General features: G+C 37.8%; 2 protein-coding genes across 2 annotated transcripts in view; both read left to right on the top strand.

Annotated features, from left to right (window-relative positions):
- The window catches only part of LOC144646519 (uncharacterized), a 72816-nt gene that overhangs the window by 4843 nt on the left and 43563 nt on the right, over positions 1–24410 (top strand). The gene's annotated exons all lie outside the window — the stretch shown is intronic.
- On the top strand, positions 1605–16945 carry LOC144642427 (uncharacterized). The gene is made up of 18 exons (XM_078501380.1): positions 1605–1785; positions 1935–2009; positions 2759–2830; positions 2955–3029; positions 3439–3510; positions 3810–3878; positions 4797–4868; positions 6245–6316; positions 6891–6962; positions 7531–7602; positions 8418–8489; positions 9254–9325; positions 10459–10530; positions 12843–12899; positions 13040–13275; positions 13483–13602; positions 14230–15750; positions 16463–16945. Exons 2-18 carry the CDS (start codon positions 1999–2001, stop codon positions 16621–16623), a joined length of 2898 nt encoding a protein of 965 aa, XP_078357506.1. The 5' UTR covers positions 1605–1785; positions 1935–1998; the 3' UTR covers positions 16624–16945.

The raw sequence follows: 24410 nt of genomic DNA, 5'->3' as shown, positions 1-24410 counted from the left end.
ACTGCACTTAAAGAGAATTGTTAAAATAAATTGCTTACTGATATTCTCGTCAAATAATATATAGATTTAGGCAAGCCTAAAAGCGGAGCTCCCCATTTATTTAATTTTCACTGGAGCTTACAATGTTTTCATTCTAGTGAATAAGCGGCCAAAGTACTAATGTTTATGGCGGTTTATAGGTGCGACACAAATTTAAATAGCTCACGGTTATACTGAATGTCAGCAGTACGACAAAAATAATAATCTTAAAGCGGGGCAAAATCATTACTCATGGCACGAAAAATTACTTTAGAGTACAGTAAATTATCTGCTTTCTAGCAATAGCAATCTATTACATTGATATAGGATATATTCAACCTGCATTGCAGAGTCTGTCGGATTAGCTCAATCGGTAAGGTGCCAGTCCACGGATCCGGAGGCCGTGAGTTCAAATCCCAGAGGGTCAAGTTTTGTTTTTTTTTTTTCCTTTTTTTTTTTTTTTTACCCCGTAGCAATAAAATGGTTTGTTTATTTATTATATCAACCCGATTTAGCTTTCGAATGCTCCTTCATGTACGATGCTGGCTTTACAGATAGACACGAAAGTCATCGATCGATTATGGCTCTCAATGTCCACTTTTTTGGCGGTCGATTACTTTTTTACACGTAATTTTCAGCCACATTTTGTTTCATTGCTTCTTGTTTCATTGCTTCTTGTTGTTCTTTAAATTCTACAGGCCGCCTTTATACGGCCTTCTTGCTTCACTATTTCTACCATCAAACTATGGTGGCCATGTTGCGCGACTCCGTACGCCGTACGCCGTACGGACGCGCCCGCGAACCATGCCGCTATCCATGTTGACCATGAAAACTCATTTCGATAGTGTTCCTTCTTTCATGCGTATGGGGCTCTGCTCTGCGGCCCTGCGGGCCGCTGTAGAGCTCCGATATAAACATCTTGTGTGCATCAACAGTGAGATTTAGCACCAAGCTCGTTTTATCCCGCAAACAGCAAACGTCCTGCTTCTGAGGTTTTCCTTTAACTTCGTGCATCTTTTGTGGACGAGTGAAAATCATTGTCAATGTTTTTAACAATTTATTCAATGATTCGAGAGAAAAAAAGAGAAACGCCAGTAATATGTCGTTTACGTAGAGCGTTGTGTTTTATCTCTCTCATAACTCAAACTGAAGCCGGTAACATCGTTATCATTGAAACTTTTAACAAACTTTATACACCAAAGCTCTAAAAATGGCACCAAAGCTCATTCCCAAATTTAAATAACAAACTTAAATAACATTGATTAATAACAGTAATAACAGTAACAGTAAACTGTAAGCCACTTCGAATGATCTGTAGGTCTTTGTCCTTGGATGTTCTGAATTAAGATGCAAATATCTATTATAATTGGTCACTTTCGAGAAAAAAATTTAAAAAAACCTCTCTCGACCTGGCGCTCTGGAATCAAACAGAGCCAAGCAATTAAATAATCGGTGTGTCGTTTCATACATCAAGAGCAATAGGCCCATCACAACACGCGTTATTTGTTGATTATTGTCTAACTTACAGTATAAAGCGTTTTCACATGACGTCATGGCGGCCATGTTGGTGTACCAAGCCAATTCTGTGGGATTTGAAGTTTTTTTTTTATGTAAACGCTTCTTTTTGTTCCAGTAAATTTGCATAGATTCTGGTCACGTGAATGAAAACGCTCTTTTGCTCTTTTTTAACAGCAAACTGGAAGACAACAGGCTATCGTTGAACGATTTAAAAGTCATTCTGAAAGAATCGAAACGTATCAGCAACTTGTAAGTATGTTTAAGTTTTCATCACAATATTATGAAATAACAGAAGAATTACATTACATGACTAAAGATAACTTTTTACATAATTAGATTAATATTAACCCGAATAACTGTTTAGTTAAGAATGATCGTTGTTGTGTTCATCTTCGCAGAGATATCACAAGAAATCCAATTGGACCTGAATTAACTTCAGATACTTTTGCCGGCTTTGACAACATGCGCTATTTGTAAGTTTATTTTTCCTCTTCTAGGTAGGATGCTGCGTCCCGCAAAACTTGAAAAAGCAATTTCATTGAGCAACTGCAATATGCAGTTCAAACCATTGTCTGCATGTGTCAAGGTACATTTTCACAATATGGAAAATGTACCCATGCAGACATACACACACACGCTCGCCTACACATACTTACTTAGTTGTGAGTACCTGACAATACCATGCATCAACACTGTCGGGACCTTGTTACAAGTTATATTTGCAAATAATATCTATGGCGTTTGGATGAACTTGGCCATGGTTTGCTATGCACGTTCAAAAAATTTGTAAAAGTCGATATTTACAGTGCGGGACTTCTTTAGCACACGCTGTGGGGACATACATACAACCTTTATTTATGCACGATATATAAGAGATCAGATCTAGAGCTACTACTCTCTAGTCTGTGAGGTCGTGTGCAAATAAAAATAAAGGAGAGCAATAAAAAGAATAAAAACTTCAGTAAAAAGCGTAAGATATACTTATAAAGACTATTAATTATTATGAACTTGGACAGAAGTTTAAAAAATAGGTAAAATTGTTGAATATATTGTTGATTGTTTGCAGAGTTGAAACGTTAAAATTAAAATTGTACAATGCATATAATAATTATTCATTCATATTACTGTATCATTAATTTATATTACTGTATACATTTAAAAAATACATTTTTTAAAACGTTCTCAATTTATCTGCATTTTGAAACATCTGCTATTTAATTAGGAGCATGGCTTACTGCAATCTAAAGAACATTGAGAGTGGAACCTTTCGAGCGATGAAAAAGCTGGAACATCTGTAAGTTTACGACACTATTTTGTTTTCATGCAGTTCTATTTAGTTTAATTGTGTGCATTTGTCTGAGGCAAAAGGTCTTGCTCTCTTGGTCTTGAATAAAATAATCTTGTCACATATCTTGCAGTGACCTTTTTGCAAACAAGCTAACGAATATAAAACCAGGCACCTTTGAAGGACCATCTGAAGATTTCAGGACCTTGTAAGTTACTTCTAGTAATGTTTGCAGATCGATCGGTCTGGGTTGAGAAACTAGGCTTTTATGTAGCACTTTGTAAGCATGGTCTGCTTAAAACCGTCAATGAAGAACTGTTCCTTTTGACAGTTCTAAGGGGACAGACCATGAACGTAATGTCTCTCCTGAAAAATTCTCGTAGGCGTAACCGTTCATCAGTAGGATGGCTAAAATGCGTGCAATTCCACAATTCGTGTCGGCCCCATTGAATCATTTGCCAAGTGCAGAACACTTTAGGGGGACGCTCGGCTTGATCAACCTGCTTTACCAGTTGCACCACAATTCTGAAGAACTAAAATTGAAAAATACCAGCATTCTGCTCTCTTATTTCACGTCTGCTTGCTTATTGCCAATGATTGTGTCAATTCTCTTTTAGGGGTCTATCTTTCAACGACCTCACAACGATAGCAGATGGAACATTTAGGCGGTTCAATAAACTCAATGATTTGTGAGTGTCGAGTCTTGTCTTTATCACTATCGCTAAATATTGGGCGATTTTTTTGTCCAATCAACCGTTCACCGCACTTCCAGTCAGTTGTAATTTAACTTACATTGCTTCACTGAGCAGCTTTATCTGTTTATCACGTCACTTGCATTATAAAAACTATGTCTTACTTACTAAATTGTAGATACAAGGTTGAAATTGTATAAATAAAACAATTGTAGCAGATTAGTATTTGAAATTTTATAAATGAAAAAATGAATCATCTTAATAAATAGCTACGTTCTATGTTTTCATTCCTCCAGGCAATTCAGGGGCAACAGGTTGACATCTGTTCCCGATTTAAGTGGTCTTCCAGAGGAGATGGAAAATCTGTGAGTTATGGAGAATTTAGATAATGCATTTCCACAGTTTTGATGTTTAGTTTTCTTAAAGGTACAGTGTCACAGGAAGTCTTCTAAGTTTTTGTGTAAACTAGACTAAAACTGTTAGGGTACACTCAGTTTTCAACAAAATGACCCATGAAAACATAAATACATTCGCTAAGATGTGAATAAACAGTAAATAATGTTTTTTTGTGATTTTCTTTCAAGTAACACTGCCAAACCTGAAAATGTCGGCCCAACTATTTCAAGTTGTTCAAACTACTTTTTAACAATTTTCATGACTAGTACAGTACGTTTCAGCAAGGCCACGCCTGGCCTACTATAAGTCGATTTTGTATTAATACCAACAACCTTTATTGGATTCTGACATGGAAAATAAATGAGGCGGGTAGCGTGTCGCTTAGCTCAATGTTTTCGACGAGAAGCAAAAAGCTGCTCGCAAAAATGGGAAAGTGCAGTTTTAGCTAACTCGGTTAACTTGTACAGTGCGTTGGACGATAGCTACCACCGCAACATCGAAATTGCATTAAATTTTTACAAATCCTTGGCAAAAACTAACTTTTTTACTTAACCGAATAAATCGAAAATGTACTGGAAGCGATTGCTGCACCGCAGCAGACATAAATTATGTTAATTATGTGCCTCATGACAGTAAATCAGTAAAGATTTGCTCCAGTACTAGTGAGTCTGTAATTGGTGGATTTTAATCCTTTTTCTTTACCACTTTAGATCAAGAGGACGTCGTTAAGCATTCCTTGAAATAAATAGATTAGTTCTTTTGCTCTAATGAAGGACTTAATCTTGAAACTTCAATTGATTAACAATAAAATTTTAAAGCAGGTCTTGTACTTATAGAAACACTTTTAATTTCGTCAAGGTCAATAAAACTATTTTTCTCTTTTTCAGAGATTTTGATGGTAACGAAATTAAGGATATGTCACAGTTCGGGAATTTTAAGATCAAACAAGTGTTTAAAATGTAAGTAAAATCAAACACAAGTTAACCCCTTATTGAAAATATTTTACTTTTTAAGTTTATAATAGTTTGCCCCTTTTTGAATATTGCATCTACTTTGCCTTTTTTAAATGATGGTATGGTTGGAAAACGTTAAGGGGAGACAAACTTATAACTACAGATTCAGGACCAGGTTGCATTAAGCAAAAGTACCCAGGATTGCTTTATCGCCGATTTTTGCTTGTTTCACATTGCTTTTGCTCCATAAATTGGATTTCAATGGAAAAAAGCACAATTTGAATGGAATTACTCATTTCAATTAAGCGATGTAACACTTACTGGTAAACGTAGGTGTACTTGTAACTTAAGGGAGTTGCATTAAATCACTTAAATGGTCGACTTATACGAGGTATACATAAATTGCTGCACTTACGATTTTTCTTAGCGTACACTTAAGGTGATTCCACTGAAATAGAAGCAGTATAAACAATTTTCTGAATCTTGGTCTAGGTTACAGTTATGTTATGAGCATTAAAAAAATGAAATAAAAAATGGGGGTCACCGCGCTAGTTTCTGTGTAAAATGGATGGGCATTATAGTAAATATACGACCCGCGAGGTAGATATTAGGAACCCTAGTAATTCGAATGGGGAACTATTGTTTCTAGAAAAAAATCATTTTTGCATTAAAGTATAAGTCTATTTCCTTTATTACAGTAATAAATGGCGTTAAGCTGCGGTCATTCCTAATATATTAGCACTACTGATATTTTTATTTCCAAATCTACACAGTGTTTTATCTATGTTCTGGTAACGTGACATTTCAAAATATGGCCTTGATTTAAAGCTGATTTCCAGTCCGTACTGCGCAGACTCGGGGTTTGTTTTCGTTTTTGTTTTGAATCCGTTGAAACGTTACACTTCGGTGACAGCATACATGAAGTTTTTTAGTCCGCCATTACAGTTCGTTTCGTTCAAGGATTTCCGATGAGCCAAAACGTCGGTTTGAAATAGCGTCAAGGTTCTTCTACTCGTTATTATTTGTTCTGCAAGGATATCTGGCGTTAATAATGAAGAAAAACGTAAGTTTGTCGTGGAATTTTTAGTTTTGCTTGTAAACATTCCTTTGTGGTGGGCTCGCATAAACATTGCAGCCGAGATTGCGCAGTACGGACTGGAATTCATCTTTAAAATATCGGACTATTCAGTGGAATAAACATGTGCAAACAGCTTATCTATGCGAGCTCTGATTCCAAAAACATGTTGGTTATAAAAAACTTTTCCATATTAAAGTAAAGAAATTGGAATGACCAAAGACTCGTTTAATAGAACTGACACTTGATCAAATACATTTAACCGTCAACATGCTTTGACGCACTTTGTTATTTTATCTTTTTCTAGGGTTTTGCGTGAAAACAAGATTGAACAGTTACCAGTCAATATCTTTCAAAAGATATCTGTGGGATTCAGTTTGTAAGCTTAACAGATTGCTTCGCTAATGACATTACGTTGTTCCTTAATATGTGTTGTCCTGGAAAGTATTGTTGTTGGTGACAGACATTTCAGCAAACTGGGCGGATTTCCTCTTCAGAGTCAAGCGCAAAGTCACTCGTCAGTCGATGGTTGAAAGTGTTCCATAATGATCTACACATTCCAGTCTTTAGAATTTTATTACAGCTACACCAATATTGAAAAAGCTGTAATTTCTGATGCCAAAAGCGTATAGGAAAAAAGAGAAAACAAAGAAAAAAGTAAGTCCCCAACGGGAATGAACCCATGACTTCGCCAACAATAGGCGGGTGATCTAATCTGCTTTCCTACAGGAAGACCCGTGACAGGCGAATTGGTTCATCTATGCCATCCATCCATATATTACCTGATTTGTAAAAAAAAAAAAAAAAAAATCAGTCGATGTTTAAACAAACATAATTTAACTTAACGCTGTGAGTATTGCATGCTATTCACAGGGTCAACGTTTCTTCAATTTGGTATATATTACTCTTTCATTTACCCTGCCTGAATTTCTGAATAATGTTTTCATTTTTAGGGACTTGTCTTTCAATAAGCTTATGTCCATACCAGACTTAGCGTTTTCTGGTTGCAAGAGTTTAACTCAGTTGTAAGTGAAATGAGTTTGATTTTGAGTAGCGATAAAAGAAAGTAAACTTTATTTGTAAAGTCGGAAGAGGTAGCGGGACTGTCCCTGGTAGGATTTGTCTATGGTGGCCCCGAATTCAACTTTTCCATGCTTTTGTAAATAGCGAGCTTGTCGGCTTCCTGCCAGTTAGTATGGTAAACTAGTTTCTGTCTTATTCACAATATTTGTTTGTTTACAGTGTCGCCAATTAACACAGCAGTGCTAAAGAAATCGACACTCAGAAAGTGATTTTATTTATTTATTTATTTATTTATTTATTTAATATTTTGTAAACAGTCGTGTTTAGCGCTAGAAGCTCGTGAGGCCATGTATATGAAAAACAAAATTAAGCAACGCAACTGTGTAGAATCCCAGCTGGCAGCAGGCTGACCAGTTGGCCCTTGACAAAGCGCGGAGGAGTTAAATACGCGCATTTTGGAATTTTTGATTCAAGCGTAGCTGGCAGCTCAGGTTCGAATGCAGATTAGTTTGTAGAAACATTGGAAGAAAAATTATTAACTTAGTATTTTTGCTACTTTTTTTTCCCAAGGATATTAAGCTTTAATTCCATCTCACAAGTCAGCAGTCGCACCTTTGCTGGGCTTAGGAATCTAAGAATACTGTAAGTGACTGTTTTTCGTGTCAAATTTATTGAGTAAACACTTTGTTATTGTAAGACCGTCATTTTTTTATTTATCAAAAAATGACAACTCTGTCCTTACCTCAATCCTTAGAGATCATTGACTATTTACAATGATGAACTAACATCCCAGTTATGGAAATAGCAATACCACCTCCCTCTTTCACCTAAGTCACTTAAAGGAGAAGTTAACTAGAGAATGGCTATTTATTTTCTTTACGCCAATAAAAAGTTTAAACAAAGATATGTTATTCACCAAAATGTCAGCCTCCAACGTTCGCTATAACCCTACAAAATCTTTCCCAAAACTCGACAACTGAACGCCGCCATCTTGGAGCTGGTAATGTACGCGTGACGTCAAAGAGCTCAGCCTTAAGTTTGGTGGGCAATTTTAATAGTTGAAACTCCTTGTTTTCTGTATTTCTTGGAACTCTGTTTGAGCAAAATGGAGCTGCACAAACAGGCATTTTGACAAACAGCCACTACGAAGAAACAAGGAAATTCGAGTATTTATGTATTCCCGCCAAACTTCAGGCTGAGCTCTTTGACATTACCAGCCCCAAGATGGCGGCGTTCAGCTGTCCAGTTTTGGGAAAGATTTGTAACGTTATAGCGCACTTTGGAGCCTGAAATTTTGGTGAATAACATATCTTTGTATGAACTTTTTATTGGCGTAAGGAATATAAATGGCCATTCTGGAGTGAACTTCTCTTTAAAGGCTTCAAACACTGTTGTAGAAAGCCAGTAAATTCAGTATTTGCGTTATTTTTATATCTATCTTTTTTCTTGATTCCAAGACTGATGATCAACAACAGCGTGACCTTCATTCCTGAAAACACTTTTGCTGACAGCCCATTATTACAGCTCTTGTAAGTAATATCAAGCTTAAATCATGCCGGAGATATACTTGCGATCAATTCTCAACACTCATTACACAAGCGTATATGCAAAGTTGTTGTCCAGACTTGAATCCCTTTAAAGGTGATATGTTCATCGTGTCACAAGCGTGGGACAAAGAAAACAATATGAATCCCCTAACGGGAATCAAACCCATGACCTCCCAAACACCGGCGCGGGCTGGCGCTCTATCCACTGAGCTGCGGGAAAGCTCATGGTAAGAAAGGTCATTTATTATGGTTCATATGTGACACACGTCCTGCATACTGTTAGGATCAACATTTTCGATAGCGTACCGTATGATGTTGATTAAAAAAAGATGGTCAATTTTAAGCTCGGTATTGTCACAAGCGTGGAACAAAGTTGTCCCACGCTCGTGACATATTAACCATTACATCTTTCTCTTAATTATTGTTTGCTAGAAACTACCCGAAGTAGCCAAAAAGTGTATTGAATTGGTATCTTAAGTAAGAAGTGCTTAATCTGTTTACGACAAAACTGCAACGGTACTTATATAGATTTAACGAACATTTTCATTAGAACTGTAATTGTTTTGAGATTGCGGTATTCATATTTTTGAGAGTTATTGTCTTCAGTCAATACTTGGTATACTTGATACAATGGTACGCGCTTATCATTTTAAAAAGCCATCGAAGTACCTGGGGTCTTAAAAAGATACGTCTCTAGTGTGAAAACAGCCATTGATTAAAGCACACTTTTGCATCATTATTTGCAGGTTTCTCCATGGCAACGCAATCAAATATATTGATGGCAACGCCTTTCGTGGACTCAGTAGCCTTGAAAGATTGTAAGTTATTTAACCCATAATTAACATTCAATAACTTGACCCAAGGGAAAGAGCAAGTTTCGTTTCCCGAGGATATCAATGTTTCCCGAGAGGAAGCTAAAGCCCAGGGGGGTACTCGGGATGTTAAGTGACGGGGATGATCGAATGGGGGCAAAAATCAAGACCCAAGAAATCCCTAGGGCTTCCACCAAAACCCAAAACCAAAAAATAACCCCCAAGATATGGACAGCAAAACACGTTTGTTTGTACTTTTTTGCAAAACTATGCAGCCAAAGCACTACCACAAATCTTAAAATCATTTTAAATACCCAAAAAAATCCCTACTTAACTAAAAAAAAAAACACTTGCCAAGTTTTCCTACCCAAAAAATCCTGGAATCGAAAATTTCAAGCCCAAAAAAAATCCTTGTATCATCCCCGTTACTGTAAATCCGGAGTACCCCCCTACCCCCTGGGAGCTGAAGGAAACATCGAGATTAAATGGAAACATGTTAACATATATAGAAGTCGACTTTATCATTCTTTTTTTGAGTGATCGGGGCCAAACACGATATATTCTGATAACATTATTCTATGGTATCGTATCTCACCGATTAAGTATCCGAGTTTTTGACAAACTATCATGTCTCGTCTTCCTTTGATCCTAAAAGTTTTGCAGATTCCTTTGAAAACATAGTTACACCCACTCCAATAATCTTGGGAAAATTAAGGCTAGAACTTGGAATTGGCCCTTGAGACGACCATGAGTTTTGTTTGGTCAGTTTGATAAAAGCTTGCTCCTTATTACTAAGTAGGAGTTATTAACTTATCCCTCGGGGGCATCCGATATACTCACCGACCGCACTGTTATTGAAGTTTAATGAATTTGAGTTACACTTAATTAGGTTTTCGATTTGTGTGGGTGAAAATGTAGTGTTAATTAACCTCGGGGGAAAAGGAATTTCGTAACTTCTATGGCATTAATATTTGTTGAAGACGCTGTGTGCTTTTAAGTTTGGCTAATGTGTCGTTAGCTTATTGCTGTTTAATAAAGTAGTTTGCTACTGAGTTGTTCAGCGTTTAAAAAACACGCCAATAAGTAACATAGCTTGGGTTTGGTTACAAATGCCATAACATTCATTATTTTGTTTTTAGGACACTATTTTACAATCCCTTAGAATTACTGCCGTTGAAGATATTCAACGAAATGACTTCCAATGTTACATTGTAAGTACAAAGATTAAACAAATGAAATACTATACCACATAATGAAGTAAGAGAAGTGATTTAATGAAGAGTCTTATTGATTTAATTCCCCATTGCATTAGGGACATTATAAATTGAATTACGAGTACGACTCTTGATAGTCTCCTGTTTAACTAGCCTGCGTGGCCGGCGTTCAAAGGGGAAGGAGAAGGGGAGTTCGAGCGCGAAGCGTGAGGTGCGAGGAGAGAGCGCGAAGCGCGATCGGGGAAGGGGGAAAGGGGAACGCCTGCCCTGACGCTATTGTTTTTGTCGTTTTTTACGTCCAGATTCTGGACGCAAAAATCGTGATTGGTCAGAATTTATAGAGTGTGAAAATTGATTGTTCTGATTAGTCAGATGTATGTCATTCAATCGATTAATTTGATGGCTGTGGTCTATTCTCAACTTTCATTCAATGCAGATGAATCCAATGGCGAATGTTATGAGCGATTTCTCTGCGTAGCGGTTGATTCTTTGAAAGAAATCGACCGTTGTAGGATTTGGTATCAAACTACTGAATTTGCGAAGAAATTATAACAAGTTATAACAGCCGGTAAGCGCTACACGCTGTGAATAATAAAGTTGGTTTGGTCACGGCCGGTTGCAACCCGACGCCATAAACTCGAACACCGGAAACGCTGCTTAATTGAAAACGTTCTCTCAGTCTCAGAACGGCAACTTTCGTAACAAATCCGCAGTTGAAGGGTGCAAGAAAGATATATCTGAGATGATCTACCATGAAAAGATTTTGTTTTGCCATATTTCTGACAAGAAGACGAAAATAAAAGAAATTAGATAGGCAATTCGCACGGTGAAGGGTTTTATTTCCCGCGAAAATCGGCACCAATCAGATTGGATAATTTTGACAGCCAGACGTAAAACTAAGGGCAAGCAGATGACAAGTACTTTGGGGGCGGTATGAAAAAAACAATAGCGTCAGGGCAGGCGTTCCCCTTCTCCCTTCTCCGATCGCGCTTCGCCCTCTCTCCTCGCACCTCACGCTCGAACTCCCCTTCTCCTTCCCCTTTGAACGCCGGCCACGCAGGCTACTGTTTAACTGGACAGCAACAGGAAGGAGTGAGAAATCTTGGAACGTAACTTGATTGATCTTGGATTGAACTCGTACCTCAACTCGTTATCGTATTGTTATCGTCATCATATGATAACGGTAAAGTCTGCGTTCGAGCCTAGTGGCCCACCAGGCTGGTGCTTATCCGATTTCATCAGTAGCATGAAGTGACTAGGAGTAATCCTACTCCCCCCTGAATGGGATTCTAGTCCATCGCAGTGTTACCCCCAGCAGTAAATTCGCCGGTACCCATTTATACACCTGGGTGGCAAGAGGCACTGTGAGAGTAAAGTGTCTTACCCAGAACACAACGCAGCGCCCCGGTCAGGGCTCGAACCCGTACTGCTCGATCCGGAGTCTAGCGCACTAACCTTTAGGCCATACCCTTTATTGAGCATGCGTACACAACCGCTGACCAATACATTACACTTAGCAACAGTGAGGAATGAGAGATGTGGAAACGCAACTGGATTGAACTCCGAATGTCTTACTCGTACCTAAACTCGTAATCATGTCGTTATCATCATCATAAACACCATGGAAATAGGACCTTGATGTTTCCAAATCCCAATTTTACCTACAAGACGCGCCTGCAGGGTACCATGGAAGTTTTAGACTTAGCAACGATGAAAACAATTACCATAAATTGCTGTAGGCGTTTTTTATAGAGATCATTGAGCGTTACAGTCGCCCAACACTCTACGCTCATTATGTATGTCTGTAAACAGTGTATGTCCCGTAGTTAGATTCCAATCTTTAAGCGGCAGCGCGCGTTTTTGTCATATACCACCGACTCAGATGCTCTTTGGGAGCAGCAAACCTGCAGGAATTGATTCACGAGGGAAGTAAGCTAGGTGCACTCTATTTTGTAATGACAGAAGCGAAATTTCAACCTTTCAAAAAGAAGATAAAATGTTTCAAATTTTAATCTTTGAACAAATATTTTAAATCGCGAAATCGGCTTGGATCTGTCTTGCCACAAAAGAGGGTATAATTTACCACTAGTTTGCATGGGCCAATTATTTCATTTAGTAAAAACATTATTACGCAGAATCTACGTATGAAATTAAGAAGTTTTAAAGGTTAGAAGATAACACCTATACAGCAAATTAGGTAGTGATGAGCAAAGGTCATGCCTGCGTTCATAAATGGCCTTAACACCAACTATTATCACCGTTGTATATTCTTTAGAAACCACCCAATGTCCCAATGTGTTAAATTGCAGGGATATTTCGTGTAGAAATCTTCAGACGCTTACTCCAGGATTATATACCGCTTCTATGTAAGTACACGACAATCTTATACACAAACATATTGTTTAAGGTGCATCTTCCAAGTTCCGATAATTTGCTGTTTTGCTAAATGAACTATGTGAGTCGCGTCGTTGGAATTTGAACTTAACGATGTTTTCTTCTTCCTCAGTGAATGTGCACCGTCAGCATCCTACCATGTACTCATTTACGATGACCAAACTTCTTTTTTGGAAGGCTTTATTGGTTCAGGCTTCATATACAATGCATGTCAAACAACTGTCTGGCCCCATTTCAAATGCAAAAACTGCAGCTTTTGCATGACTGGTACCTATAGTACCTATAATCCCTATAGCCACCTGCGCTCCTATAGCAAGCTTGCAGCTTCTTGTCTACAATGTCCTGCAGGTAATGTTTCAGTGTTTGTGATATATTACTCGCATTCTTGGAAGAAAAATGGTGTTAAAAAAATACGAGAGTTTAATACACAAAATCACTGACTGGTCCCGAGCATTGATAAGCCTGTTCGACGACCGTGCGCGTGTCTAACGTTGAACCACGTTGAATTGGAAGGATGCTAAATCAAAATTTATAAAGCTTCTGCCTAATTGTCAGGAGGTTTTTATCAAGACGAAATGGGGCAATATGAATGTAAAAATTGTAGCATAGGCACATATGTTCCGGTGGAGGATCATCCTGGAAAAAGTGCAACCGACTGTCGTGCGTGTCCGTATGGTGAGTAGCACGTAAAAAAAATGTTTCGGGTACCTTAATTTGTTCTCGGACAAAGGAGGTAGAAGCACTCAAAAATTGCAGGTAATTTTGAAGCATGCGTTCAGGCGTTTAGTGACTTCTCAAGTAAGTTGATTAAGGCTAATTAACCGCTACTGAATTGAAAAACTGTCGTTTCGAGCGTTATAAGATAAATAAGTCCCTAAATTACCCCGACGTAGTAACATCAATTTTATTTTCTACGACAAGAATTGCCAATTACACAATCGATCATGGTCTGGGTATTGACTGGAATTTTGCATATTAGGCTATAGGAAATGTACAAATTTGTATTTTTGCACCTGACGAATTCATGAATTTGCTTTCCTCTCAGGATGCCTTTTTTTCTAGCTTTACTTTCACTATCGAGTGGCTTTGAGTTTTGAAAATTCTCTTACCATTTCGTGTGGCTGAAAGTCCTTTGTTTCCACTTGTCTAAAGACAAAGAGAACGTGTTTTTAAGTCATTATATCTAGCACGTGCAGTTGCTCTCTTCTTTTAAGATTTGGTCAGAAAACGTTAATTAAGCTGTATGTGAAGAAAGACAGTTTACATACACATTAATAATTCAATTTATTATATACCAAACAGGTACCCGATCTAATGAAACGGCTGGCTATCGTGCATGCAGATGCCTTAGTAATTTCTACCGCTTTGATCGATTTGGTCCCTGCACAGCATGTCCAGATTATGGCCTTAACTGCAACAACGATACTGCAATTCTGGCACCAAACTATTTCTGGAAGTGGAACAACCAAGCGATGAAAAATTACACAGAATTTGTTGTAAACATTCACACTTTTGGGCCAGAATACAACAAAAACTTATCTACATTTCAAGGACGATTACCTAAGCCACTGAAATGTCCTTATCCGGGGTCCTGCAAGGGTGGCATTAGCTCAGCGTGTAGCGTAGGATACCAGGGGACTCTATGTGCAACATGTTCTTACAACCACTATCTCCGATTTAACAGCTGTCATCAATGTCCTAGAATGGCTGTTACCATCATTTCTTGTGTTGTTGTAATTCTGGTCTTTGCGTTGTTGTTTGTGATGGTTCTCTGGGGTGACTCGAGACGTACAGAAGACGATCGTACTCGTACTGTTGCAGATGTCATCATGTCTTGCGCAAAGATTGTGATTGGTTTTTATCAGGTTGTTGCTGGTATTTTCTCGGCATTGTTGAGAGTCCAGTGGCCTGTAATCCTTATTTCCATGGAAAAATATCTGAAGTTTGTTGAAGGAAACATTTTGCAATTTGCACCACTAAGCTGCATTCATCCTTTAATGCGACTGGACCCATTCCTGCAATTTGTTTTTGCTATTGGCATTAACATCTTTGTCGTTTTCCTGATACTGCTCTACCTCTTACTAAAAAAACGAAGCATCAACAAAATGGAGATTTTCCGAAGCGAGAAACTTAAGAAAGTTTCAAGCTTAAAAAAGTCGTGCTATCGAAACATATTCTTATTTCTTCTTTTGTCATACCCAATGACAAGTAAGAAGATTATTGAAATTCTGCCTTTGCCTGGAGTTTGTGTGGACGTGTGCTTCAGCACAGATGGAAGCGAATGTGTTTCTCTGCTGAAAGCTGATTACTCTATCCACTGTCTTTCCCATCGACACAACGTCTTTTGGCACATAGCTGCTGCGTTTGCACTGTATCCTGTGCTTTTTCCTTTGCTGCTACTGTTTCCTATCTACAAGTATCGAGAGGCTAACCCTGATGAGAAAGAAATTGCTTTTGGCCTCAGATTGTTCTTTGAAAATTACAAAGAAAAATATTGGTTTTGGGAGATTGTCGAGATGTATCGAAAGCTGATTTTAATTTCGTTCATCCTTTTGTTTAACAGCGAAAGCCGCTCTCAAATTGGCTTTGCCGTGATCGTTGCCAGTGCATCTGGAATTGCCTACACCATCTTCCGACCGATAAAAGGCAAATTTGAAGATCGACTTCAAACGTTTGTTCTTTGGATAATATTCTTCAACGTTTGTCTTGCTGCAATATATTCACAGCCTAACGACAGAATCAACAACTCCAGCACCAACAACTCCACTTTCGTGAATGCGATGTTCCTGGCTATCAACAGTGCCGTGCTGATATTGGCCGTAGGTAAGGCTTGCCTGCAGCTTATAAATTAATTTAAATTAGTTGAAATCAAACCTACCCTGTAACAACAACCCCAGGAGGGTACTCAGGATTTCAAGTGACGGGGGTGATAGACGGACTTTTTGGGGTGGGAAATTTTCGATTCCAGGAATTTTGGGGTGGGAAATCTCGCAATTAGTTTTTTGGTGGCTTGATTTAAGTAGGACTGAATTTTGGCTTAATAAAAACAAAGGAGCAAGGTTGGCGCAGTGGTGAGAGCGATCTTCTCGTGCTTGTTCCAAGGGTTTTTCTTCCGGTTCTCTGGTTTTCCTCCCTCCACAAAAACCAACACTTCCAAATTTCAATTTGATCTGGAATCAGTCGTATCAAGAAGCGCCACTTAGTGGAAGATACCACTGTAAATTCCCATTGTTATTATAATTATTATTATTATTACTATTGTTATTATTAATTTAAAGATTTGTAGCTGCGTATTTGTGCAGATAAGGTACAAAAAAACGTGATTTTCTAATGTTTTTTCTTTGTGTTACATCGTTCCCACCTTCCTGGAAATTTAAGGGTAAGAAATTCGGCATGGGAATTTTTTGGGGATTATGTTTGTCCAGGGATGGGCAACTTCCCCATCCTAACATCCCCGCGCGCATTGATCGACTAATTGACTTTTTTATGGAAGGCAGAGGCTCATTGAAGTTTGTCTGGTTTCATTATTTTTTAGGAAAAGGGTTGCTACATGTGAGGGCTTTCTGGAGAGCACTATCTTCTTGCCTGGTGCAATGTTTTTACCTAATTCGTCGAGGATGTTTTGAAGGCCGTCGCAGAGGAAGCAATTTCCTGCTTTTCAATCCAACAGAAGAACAACTATCTATAAACGACTGAAAGTTGTTACAGCTGTATCATGTAAATCTTCCTAATAACTATAACTGTATAAAACGGGTACCCTTGTGTACATAAAATAAGTTAATTTTAATTGATTGCGTATCAATTAATTAATTAATTATGTAATTAATTAACTGGTTAACTTATAAGTTAACTTATTAAAAAAAGTGCACCTACAGTGGAGTCCCGATTACTCGAACCTAACAACAACAACTTAAACCAATTTTGTTTTATTTGAACATTGTAATTTTGCTGAATGTTTTCGGTAACTTAAAGCTCTAGCAAACTCAAATTAATTTTTACCTTCCGCGGGAAGAATTAACCCTCGACAACCCGAAATTAAGAAAAGTGTGATTCCACTTATCACCGATTTCCGTTACAGTTTCAAACTTTCTCGCAACTTTCTAATTGTACAAGCTTAAGACGCACTGATATCTTTTGTGTTCTTGAATAGAGCGTCTTGTTTTAGGATGTACAGATGCCTTTCTGCATCGATTAAGCGTTCGAAACGGCTACGGGCTTTCTGATCCGTTGGCACTTAAGTAATCTAGTTTTTTTATATACTAGTGTAATCAAGTTATTTTAATAACAAGAACAGCCAAACCAACACAAGCACAAACACTTTGAGTTCTTACCTGAGAAGTTTAGTTTCTTCCTTTGTAGATAAACGGTTACGCGCGTACGGTTACGCTATTTAGACATCAACTGCGAACATTTTTTGCGAGTGAAAACGGTAGCCTGTGTACAGCCGTCTCGCTCCGCTCCGAAAAAATATGGCAAATGTACATGTTATGGCATTATTAAGCCTGGTTTTCACTAGCGACGCAAGCACAATCGCAAGGATAACAGCTCTTATTTGCTTGTGCTTGCGGCAAGCAAAAGCATAAGGATCAAAATTTGTCCTCTTTGCGTGATTGCGCTTGTGATTGCGCTTGTGTTATAAATAAGGAGTGGATTGTTTGAAGTTGAACATTTATTGAATTGTACATATTCAATTTTCCACAGTATAGTAGGCAGGAAGATATATTTGTTAGAAATTTCAACGGGCATGGCCGCGACACCCTTATTCCCAGGGTCTACTCCGCTTTGAAGATGGTGGCTTTTTCTGGTTCGTTAAGAGGTATAAAGCGTTGGGAAGCGCAGACTATTTTCAAAATCATCGACAAATTATTGGATAGTCGCATTTTGGACATTTATTAGATGGCACAAAAAAAAAAAGAAGAACGAATGGCAGGAGGATTCGAAGCCTCCGCCCGCGCGCCCCTGATGGCGATGAAAGATTTATAGCCTGAATAGGCGTTGAGGGAGTATTATGTGGGAATCAATGTTATTTTAATCCGAAAAGAAAAACGATAAAAATGAAAGGCTCAGGATTCGAACCAACAAAAAAAAAACAAAAAAACAAAAAAAAAACCTAGCCGGATTCGAACCCCCGACCTCAGTTCCGAAGATCTGATTTCAAGTTCGACGCCTTACCATTAGGCCACCAGCGCGCGGCGGCCGTGTGACGTCATTTCCGCCACACACCAAGCTCACAAATATATATATATATATATTCACAAGATCTTCAACAAACATACACTAAAGCTCAGCTACTCCTGCATGCCTAACATGAAAAGTATCATCTCGTCACACAACAAAGCAGTACTATCAGATTACCACCAGTCGCAAACAACACAAACATGCAACAAAGAATGCAACTGTAGAAAGAAAGATCAATGCCCACTCGACGGAAAATGCCTGTCACAAAATGTAGTTTATCAAGCCACAGTCACAACACAAACATCATCAGAATCATACGTAGGCCTCGTTAGTAATTTCAAAGACCGCTACAGAAACCACACAGCATCTTTTCGACACGAAAGCAAGAGAAACGAGACTGAACTGTCTAAACACGTTTGGACACTCCAAGACACCAACAAACCTTTCAGTATCAAGTGGAGAATTATTAAGCAGTGTAGACCCTACAATAACGTTAACAACAAATGTAATCTATGTCTTTTTGAAAAATTCGTAATCATTTGTAAGAAGAATTTATGCAGCCTTAACAAGCGAAATGAACTAGCAAGCTCGTGCCCACACAGAAACAGATTCCTTCTCAAGAACTTTGTGATTAAGTAACGCAATCTTTAGTATACGCAATTTCTGTTTTCAAACCCTATAGTTTTTATATATCATAGCAACTGTTTTTATATCGCATAGCAACCTTAAGTTAGCCTTTTATTGCCAGTTTATGTATTTTAACGGTCATTCGTTGATGTTGCCTGATGAGTGTGGTCATACTTTGATCACACGAAACAGCGTTGTCGCAATAAAACGATGAATTGAAATCTTCCTACTTTTGACCATTATTATATATAGAAATATATATGACCGTAAACTCCACACGAGATTTCATCCCGCCTGATCCCTTTGAGGGACAAAATTATACACCCCGCTACGCTCGGCCTTCGGCCTCGCTTCGCGAGGAATTAATTAATTAACGTTAAAAGCCGACGTTTCGGCGTCATCGTGACACCATTCTCAAGGCAAAGTGAATAAATAATGCGATATCAATTTCTATAGTCTCTACGAATTAACATAATGACAAAGGATCACAAATTCTTTAAGTGAACACCTTTGCGCGAATCGAGTCCGTTGCCCGTTTAGGAATAGTTTAAGTTTTCTTATAAAAAGCATCTTCTTGATAAGGCAATCAAATTTGTTAGTACATTTGATAAGCACGTGAAATTGTCCTGAAAGACACGGTGGTACGTTCGAATTATGGTTGCTAAGGCAATGTTTACAAATTGACGACGATTTTTGTTTGTGTCCATCAACGCGTTTGTGGAGGTGGCACCTAATTATTAGTCAGACCCTACGCATCCTCTTCCCCAGGGCCACGCGTATTTTTTTTAAATGTCATGACGTAGTGGCCCTGGTAACGGTAAAAAATATGATTTTTTGATTGGCTGATAAAAACTGCATGCGTAATTAGGTAGAAAACGAAACGCTTCTATTTTGGTTATATTTCCTGTCATCAAAACAATTGAAGATGTAGCGGGCAAGTTTGAAAATGTTACCGAAAAAAGACCGAATAACAATGAAGTTTGTTGGAGTAACGTATTCACGAAGCAGACCTTTGTTTCTGAACGAATGACAAGTACATCTCTTGTAAGGCGTAACTCGGTTGTACTTTTTATTGCATTAAAAATATTGCAAACATTTGCACTATCAATTTAGCTTATCCAAGATATACACACTAAATGAAGTTCATGAATACATGAAGACTTTGAAATTCAATGTGATATTTCTTACCTCTGCTTAATAGAATGATACCTCGTCGATCAGCGGCTTTTTTTGCTCTGAATTTTCTACAATACCTCCGCATGGCCATAAATAAATTTCACAGTATCAGCAACCGTCGGAATGTTATCAGCTGATATCCTCGACTCCATGTTTAAACACTAAAACTCCAATTACTCTGGATTCTAACTTTTCTATCTGCCGCCTTCCTGTTAATTCCTTGTTTCTTGATGTCCTCCGACAATTGTAGCAAGGATTGCTGTACAGCTCTTTCGAACGCCAAACTCAAATTTCGTATCTTCTTTCAACTTCGCTTTATCCTCGTCTCAGTCAGCCCCAGCCTTCCCCTTTCTTTTACTGAGCAGGCGCAGACGAACATTTATGCAGTGGGCATGCGCTACCGGATGTCGTGGATTTAATGACATCCGGTAATCAGTGTTACCAGAGCTCTCCGTTTCGCCGACCACGTGACCAAAAGAAACGAAGGGCTCTGGGAACGAGAATGGACCCTACGTACCTAGCTAAGTACCAACATGCGTACGTACATGCGTAAGTTTTGAAAAATAAAATAAAGAATAAGAATATATTATTTTTATCGCAGTACTTGCCATATTTGATTGTTATTCCAATGGACAGCATCACACAGACTGAGAGGTGGATAATAATCAGGCGCTGAGCGTTCAATGCCATGTTTTGCAATTAGGATGCCTAATAATACCAAGACACATTCTTGATCAACCACAAGGCAGAATATCAAACTAAATAAAGACTGAAAAACGTTAACACTATCGCTACATGCTTATCGTATATGGAGCCTGAGTGGCAAATGAGAACACTTCCTCAGAAGTAGACTTCGAGTCAGTCACCATTTTTAATTTAAACTTCTTAAAGCAAATAAAAAATATCTTATTATAGTTTTTTTATTCCAAGAACAAGAATGGAACAAACTTTTGGTAAAATTTGTGTCTGTAAAATTTGTTCCCTCTTTTAAACGTCTACTTAGGTTTATATATTTCACTTTTTTAATGTGTAAATACTTAAACTATTTTGTTTTCCTTTTATAGCTGGCGCGATGTCCTTTAGAGTAAATGTAACTGTAAATGTACCACGAAACACTTAGTTGTTCTAACTTGTTCAAGACCGAACCTTGACCGAAGCCGTGAAGGCAAATTTATTTCAGTAATGATGTACTTTTCAAGTTAATGTAATTTTAAAAATACTTAAAAATATCACTAAATAATTAATTTATCAAATCTAGCCTATGATCTAAAGTGAAATTAAAAAGAAAAAAAAAGTTAACAGAAAAAGAATAACTTTAAAGCTCGCAAAATGCCTTCTTTAACAGATACGTTTTCAGTAGTTTCTGTAAGGTAGTTAGTGAGTCACAGAGCCTTTTATCTGGTGGCAACGAACTCCACAGGAGAAGCGCAGCGTAGGAAAAAGCTCCATAGTCGTAGGCGCGCAGATAAAAAGACGAAACAGCTTGCTGCATGCTGGACGACGATTTTATATTACGCATGGAAATGTACATGTTTATAAGGCAGTAATATATGACGGCGCTTATATATGTAGAGCCTTATTAGTTACGTTTCAGTGTAAAGCACATGAAGTCAAACGGCGAAGCAAGAGGAGCTACACATTTTATCAGCAAAAGCAAAAGTCAGCCAAAACTTGTACTTTCCATATGAATTTTCTCTTTAGAAAACAAAACATATTCTTCAAACAAGTCACGATATGCACGAATAAAAGGATTAAGGTTAACGTCTTCGACAAGACAGACACGATGAAGAAAAGAAAGCTGACCGTGTTTGATACCAGGAGTCTAAACAGTGGATAAGCAGAAGTTTATGCAGTGGATAGATCTTTTGAAATCAAAGCATGTTCTTCAAAACAAGTCACGAATTCAGTGATATGCGTGAGTAAAAGAATGAAGGTCAACGTCTTCGAAAAGCCAGACACGATAAAGAAAATAGCTTACCTTGTTTCAAAGCAGAAGTTTAGGTAGTCGATAGATCTAAGTCAAGAATGGAGCGTCTAAGTCTTCCCTGGCTTCCTTAAACAATTTATATTTTTGAGTCTAATGCTTGCGTGCGCTTTGCGCATGCGCATTAGACTCTTTGTTATATGAAAAAAAGCTGTTAGCAATCCCAAGGGAATGGTTCGGGATCGATAATCGTTCGCTGTAATGTAGAAAGCAATGATCAGCTGCAAGAACGGACTCCGTACGGACACGCACGATTAGTTTCAATTAAAAACAGCCAATCAGCGACACGTGTTCCCACGCATAATTAAAAGTTCTTTCTCAAGTCACGATTATTCAACACTTGAACAGGACGAAATAATTTTCCAGTTAAGACATTTGTAAGCTTTTTGTGAAAATAAATCTTCGTTTTCAGTTCAGTTAAGCACTTGTGTTTTCGTCTTGCTTAAAAAGCAAGACGTCTTTGAGAAAAAATATTTCGACGGCGACTCGCGTTTATTTACACAATGCGACCAAATATTTATTTTGTTTTAAAAAATAGAAAACTTTACCTCGGTTTTTGTATTTAAGTCATTCGAATTTTGACCAATTTTTTCTTTACAGTGCAAACAAAAATCTTCAAAAATAAAAGATGTACATGGATAAATGTAAATCAAGTTACGCGACTAAATCAAAATGCGTTTGTTTGGCCGCTTTGCAGTATTACACTGTCCCGGCCTTTGCCATACACTGAAATCGAATTTCATGCTTTTACGACTCTCAGAGATCTTAAGTGTCATTGTCAGAGAAAACCAGGCAATGTCAAAAGATGGGGGTCAGCCGATTTCCCTAATATTTTCAGCATTTAAAACCTATCAGATAAGATAAAGATTGGTGGCATTTAAATGATTTTCTGACTTTTCAATCCTGAGATTGACCACCCCCCTAGTTTTTGACACAGAAAGTGCCAAAACTTTTCATAAAAAAGGCCAAATTCGCGGTGCAGGAAACAGATCTTCCTTTTGCATTTCGTGCACAAAACTTTTTCTCAAGGTAAATTAACTGGTTGTTGATGTTTTGCATGCTTAGAAACAACTTTTCAGTTTAACTGTAATTTTTACCATATTTTCTAAACTGGGTAGGTAGCTTGTGCCTTGCCGCAGAGTGAATTTGGGGGATTTTCAAATTTAATTTTTTCAAAAGTGCGGTGGTTTATTTTTTATTAAAAGCCATTTTATAACAGTCCATACCCTTCTTAATCAAAAACAAGAATTTATTGATTGGCACAAGAAACTCTTTTTCCACGAATTCAGTTCAAAAATGCCTCTGATTGCTCTTATGGCTATTTTCCTGCCAAAATTAAATCTCACTAAAATATCACAAAACATCGATAAAATTACATTTTAAAATGAAATAGTTGTATTTTAATTCATTTGAAAGGTGTAGAAACTTCAGCAAATGTGTTAATAATTAATTTCGAATTAACTATGTTAATTAAAGTATTTGATACCGCAGACCGTGCATGAATTCATTGTGTATTTCCCGAAAAAATTTAGTCGTATTTAATTACGTAAGTATTGCTTGGATTTTCATAAATTAGTTTGGTATGTCTTAAAAGCGAGAATATAAACCTAATATATATCGTTCTAAGTAGTAATGATCCAAGGTATTAAAGTAAGAAACCACGAGACGTTATTTCTCACGTTCGACGCGGAACTTTTGTCAGTTTCAATTCATGTTATCACGTGTCATTTGGGACAAACACTCTTATAAGTATGAATTGTTCGTTAGCTCTACAAGAATCACCTTGTGGTCTTCTCGGATATAGTACATAACTATTCTACCGTTAGATGCTTGTAAACAAGATGTTACAGTTCACTTACTAGGTCTTGTTGTGAGTGGCAAGCGAGAATGGCGATTTCGAAGTTCACTGAGATGGAGCTCACTTCATTCAGATAAGGTCACTTTGACGACCTTTGACTTATCCGTTGATAGAGTGGCAGGTATGAGCATCTGTCCAGAACACTAAAAGAGAAGTAACAGCCGACTGCAGGCGACTGGCGACCTTGAAAAAGACCTGTTGTTATCATTGCACAAAGATCAATGCAAACAGATTAATGACACACGCCGTGTTTGCATGACCTTTGTAATCTATGCAATACTGTCACGCTGGTTGTAATTTGAGCTCCTCTCTTTTCAAGTTCGTCTCAAATTCTTTTCATCCCAAAAGAGACGCAAACACGCACACAAGACCCAAGTAGACGTACACAGGTAGAAGTTTAGCTGAGCAATTTTTATGCTAGAATCGTTAGTAATACATGTAGGAAGCATTTTGTCCTTAAACCATTGCTTATAGCAACTGTTATCGTAACGCTCTTGATGAACTTGTGTGCTAATTATTCTAATGTACTCTTATTTGACCAATAAACGCACAAATCTCTGTTTTGGATATATGTTGTTAAGGACTGTACTCTCGTTTTTATCACTGAAGACGACGGTAATATGTCCCAACACCCATCTAAATTTGTACAGAAGCACAACG

The sequence above is a fragment of the Oculina patagonica genome, chromosome 1 (genome assembly GCF_052425735.1).
Source record: "Oculina patagonica isolate OP01 chromosome 1, crgOcupat, whole genome shotgun sequence".
NCBI classification, from domain to species: domain Eukaryota; kingdom Metazoa; phylum Cnidaria; class Anthozoa; order Scleractinia; family Oculinidae; genus Oculina; species Oculina patagonica.
The sequence above is the reverse complement of the archived record's forward strand: the minus strand, read 5'-3'. Positions and strand labels throughout refer to the sequence as shown.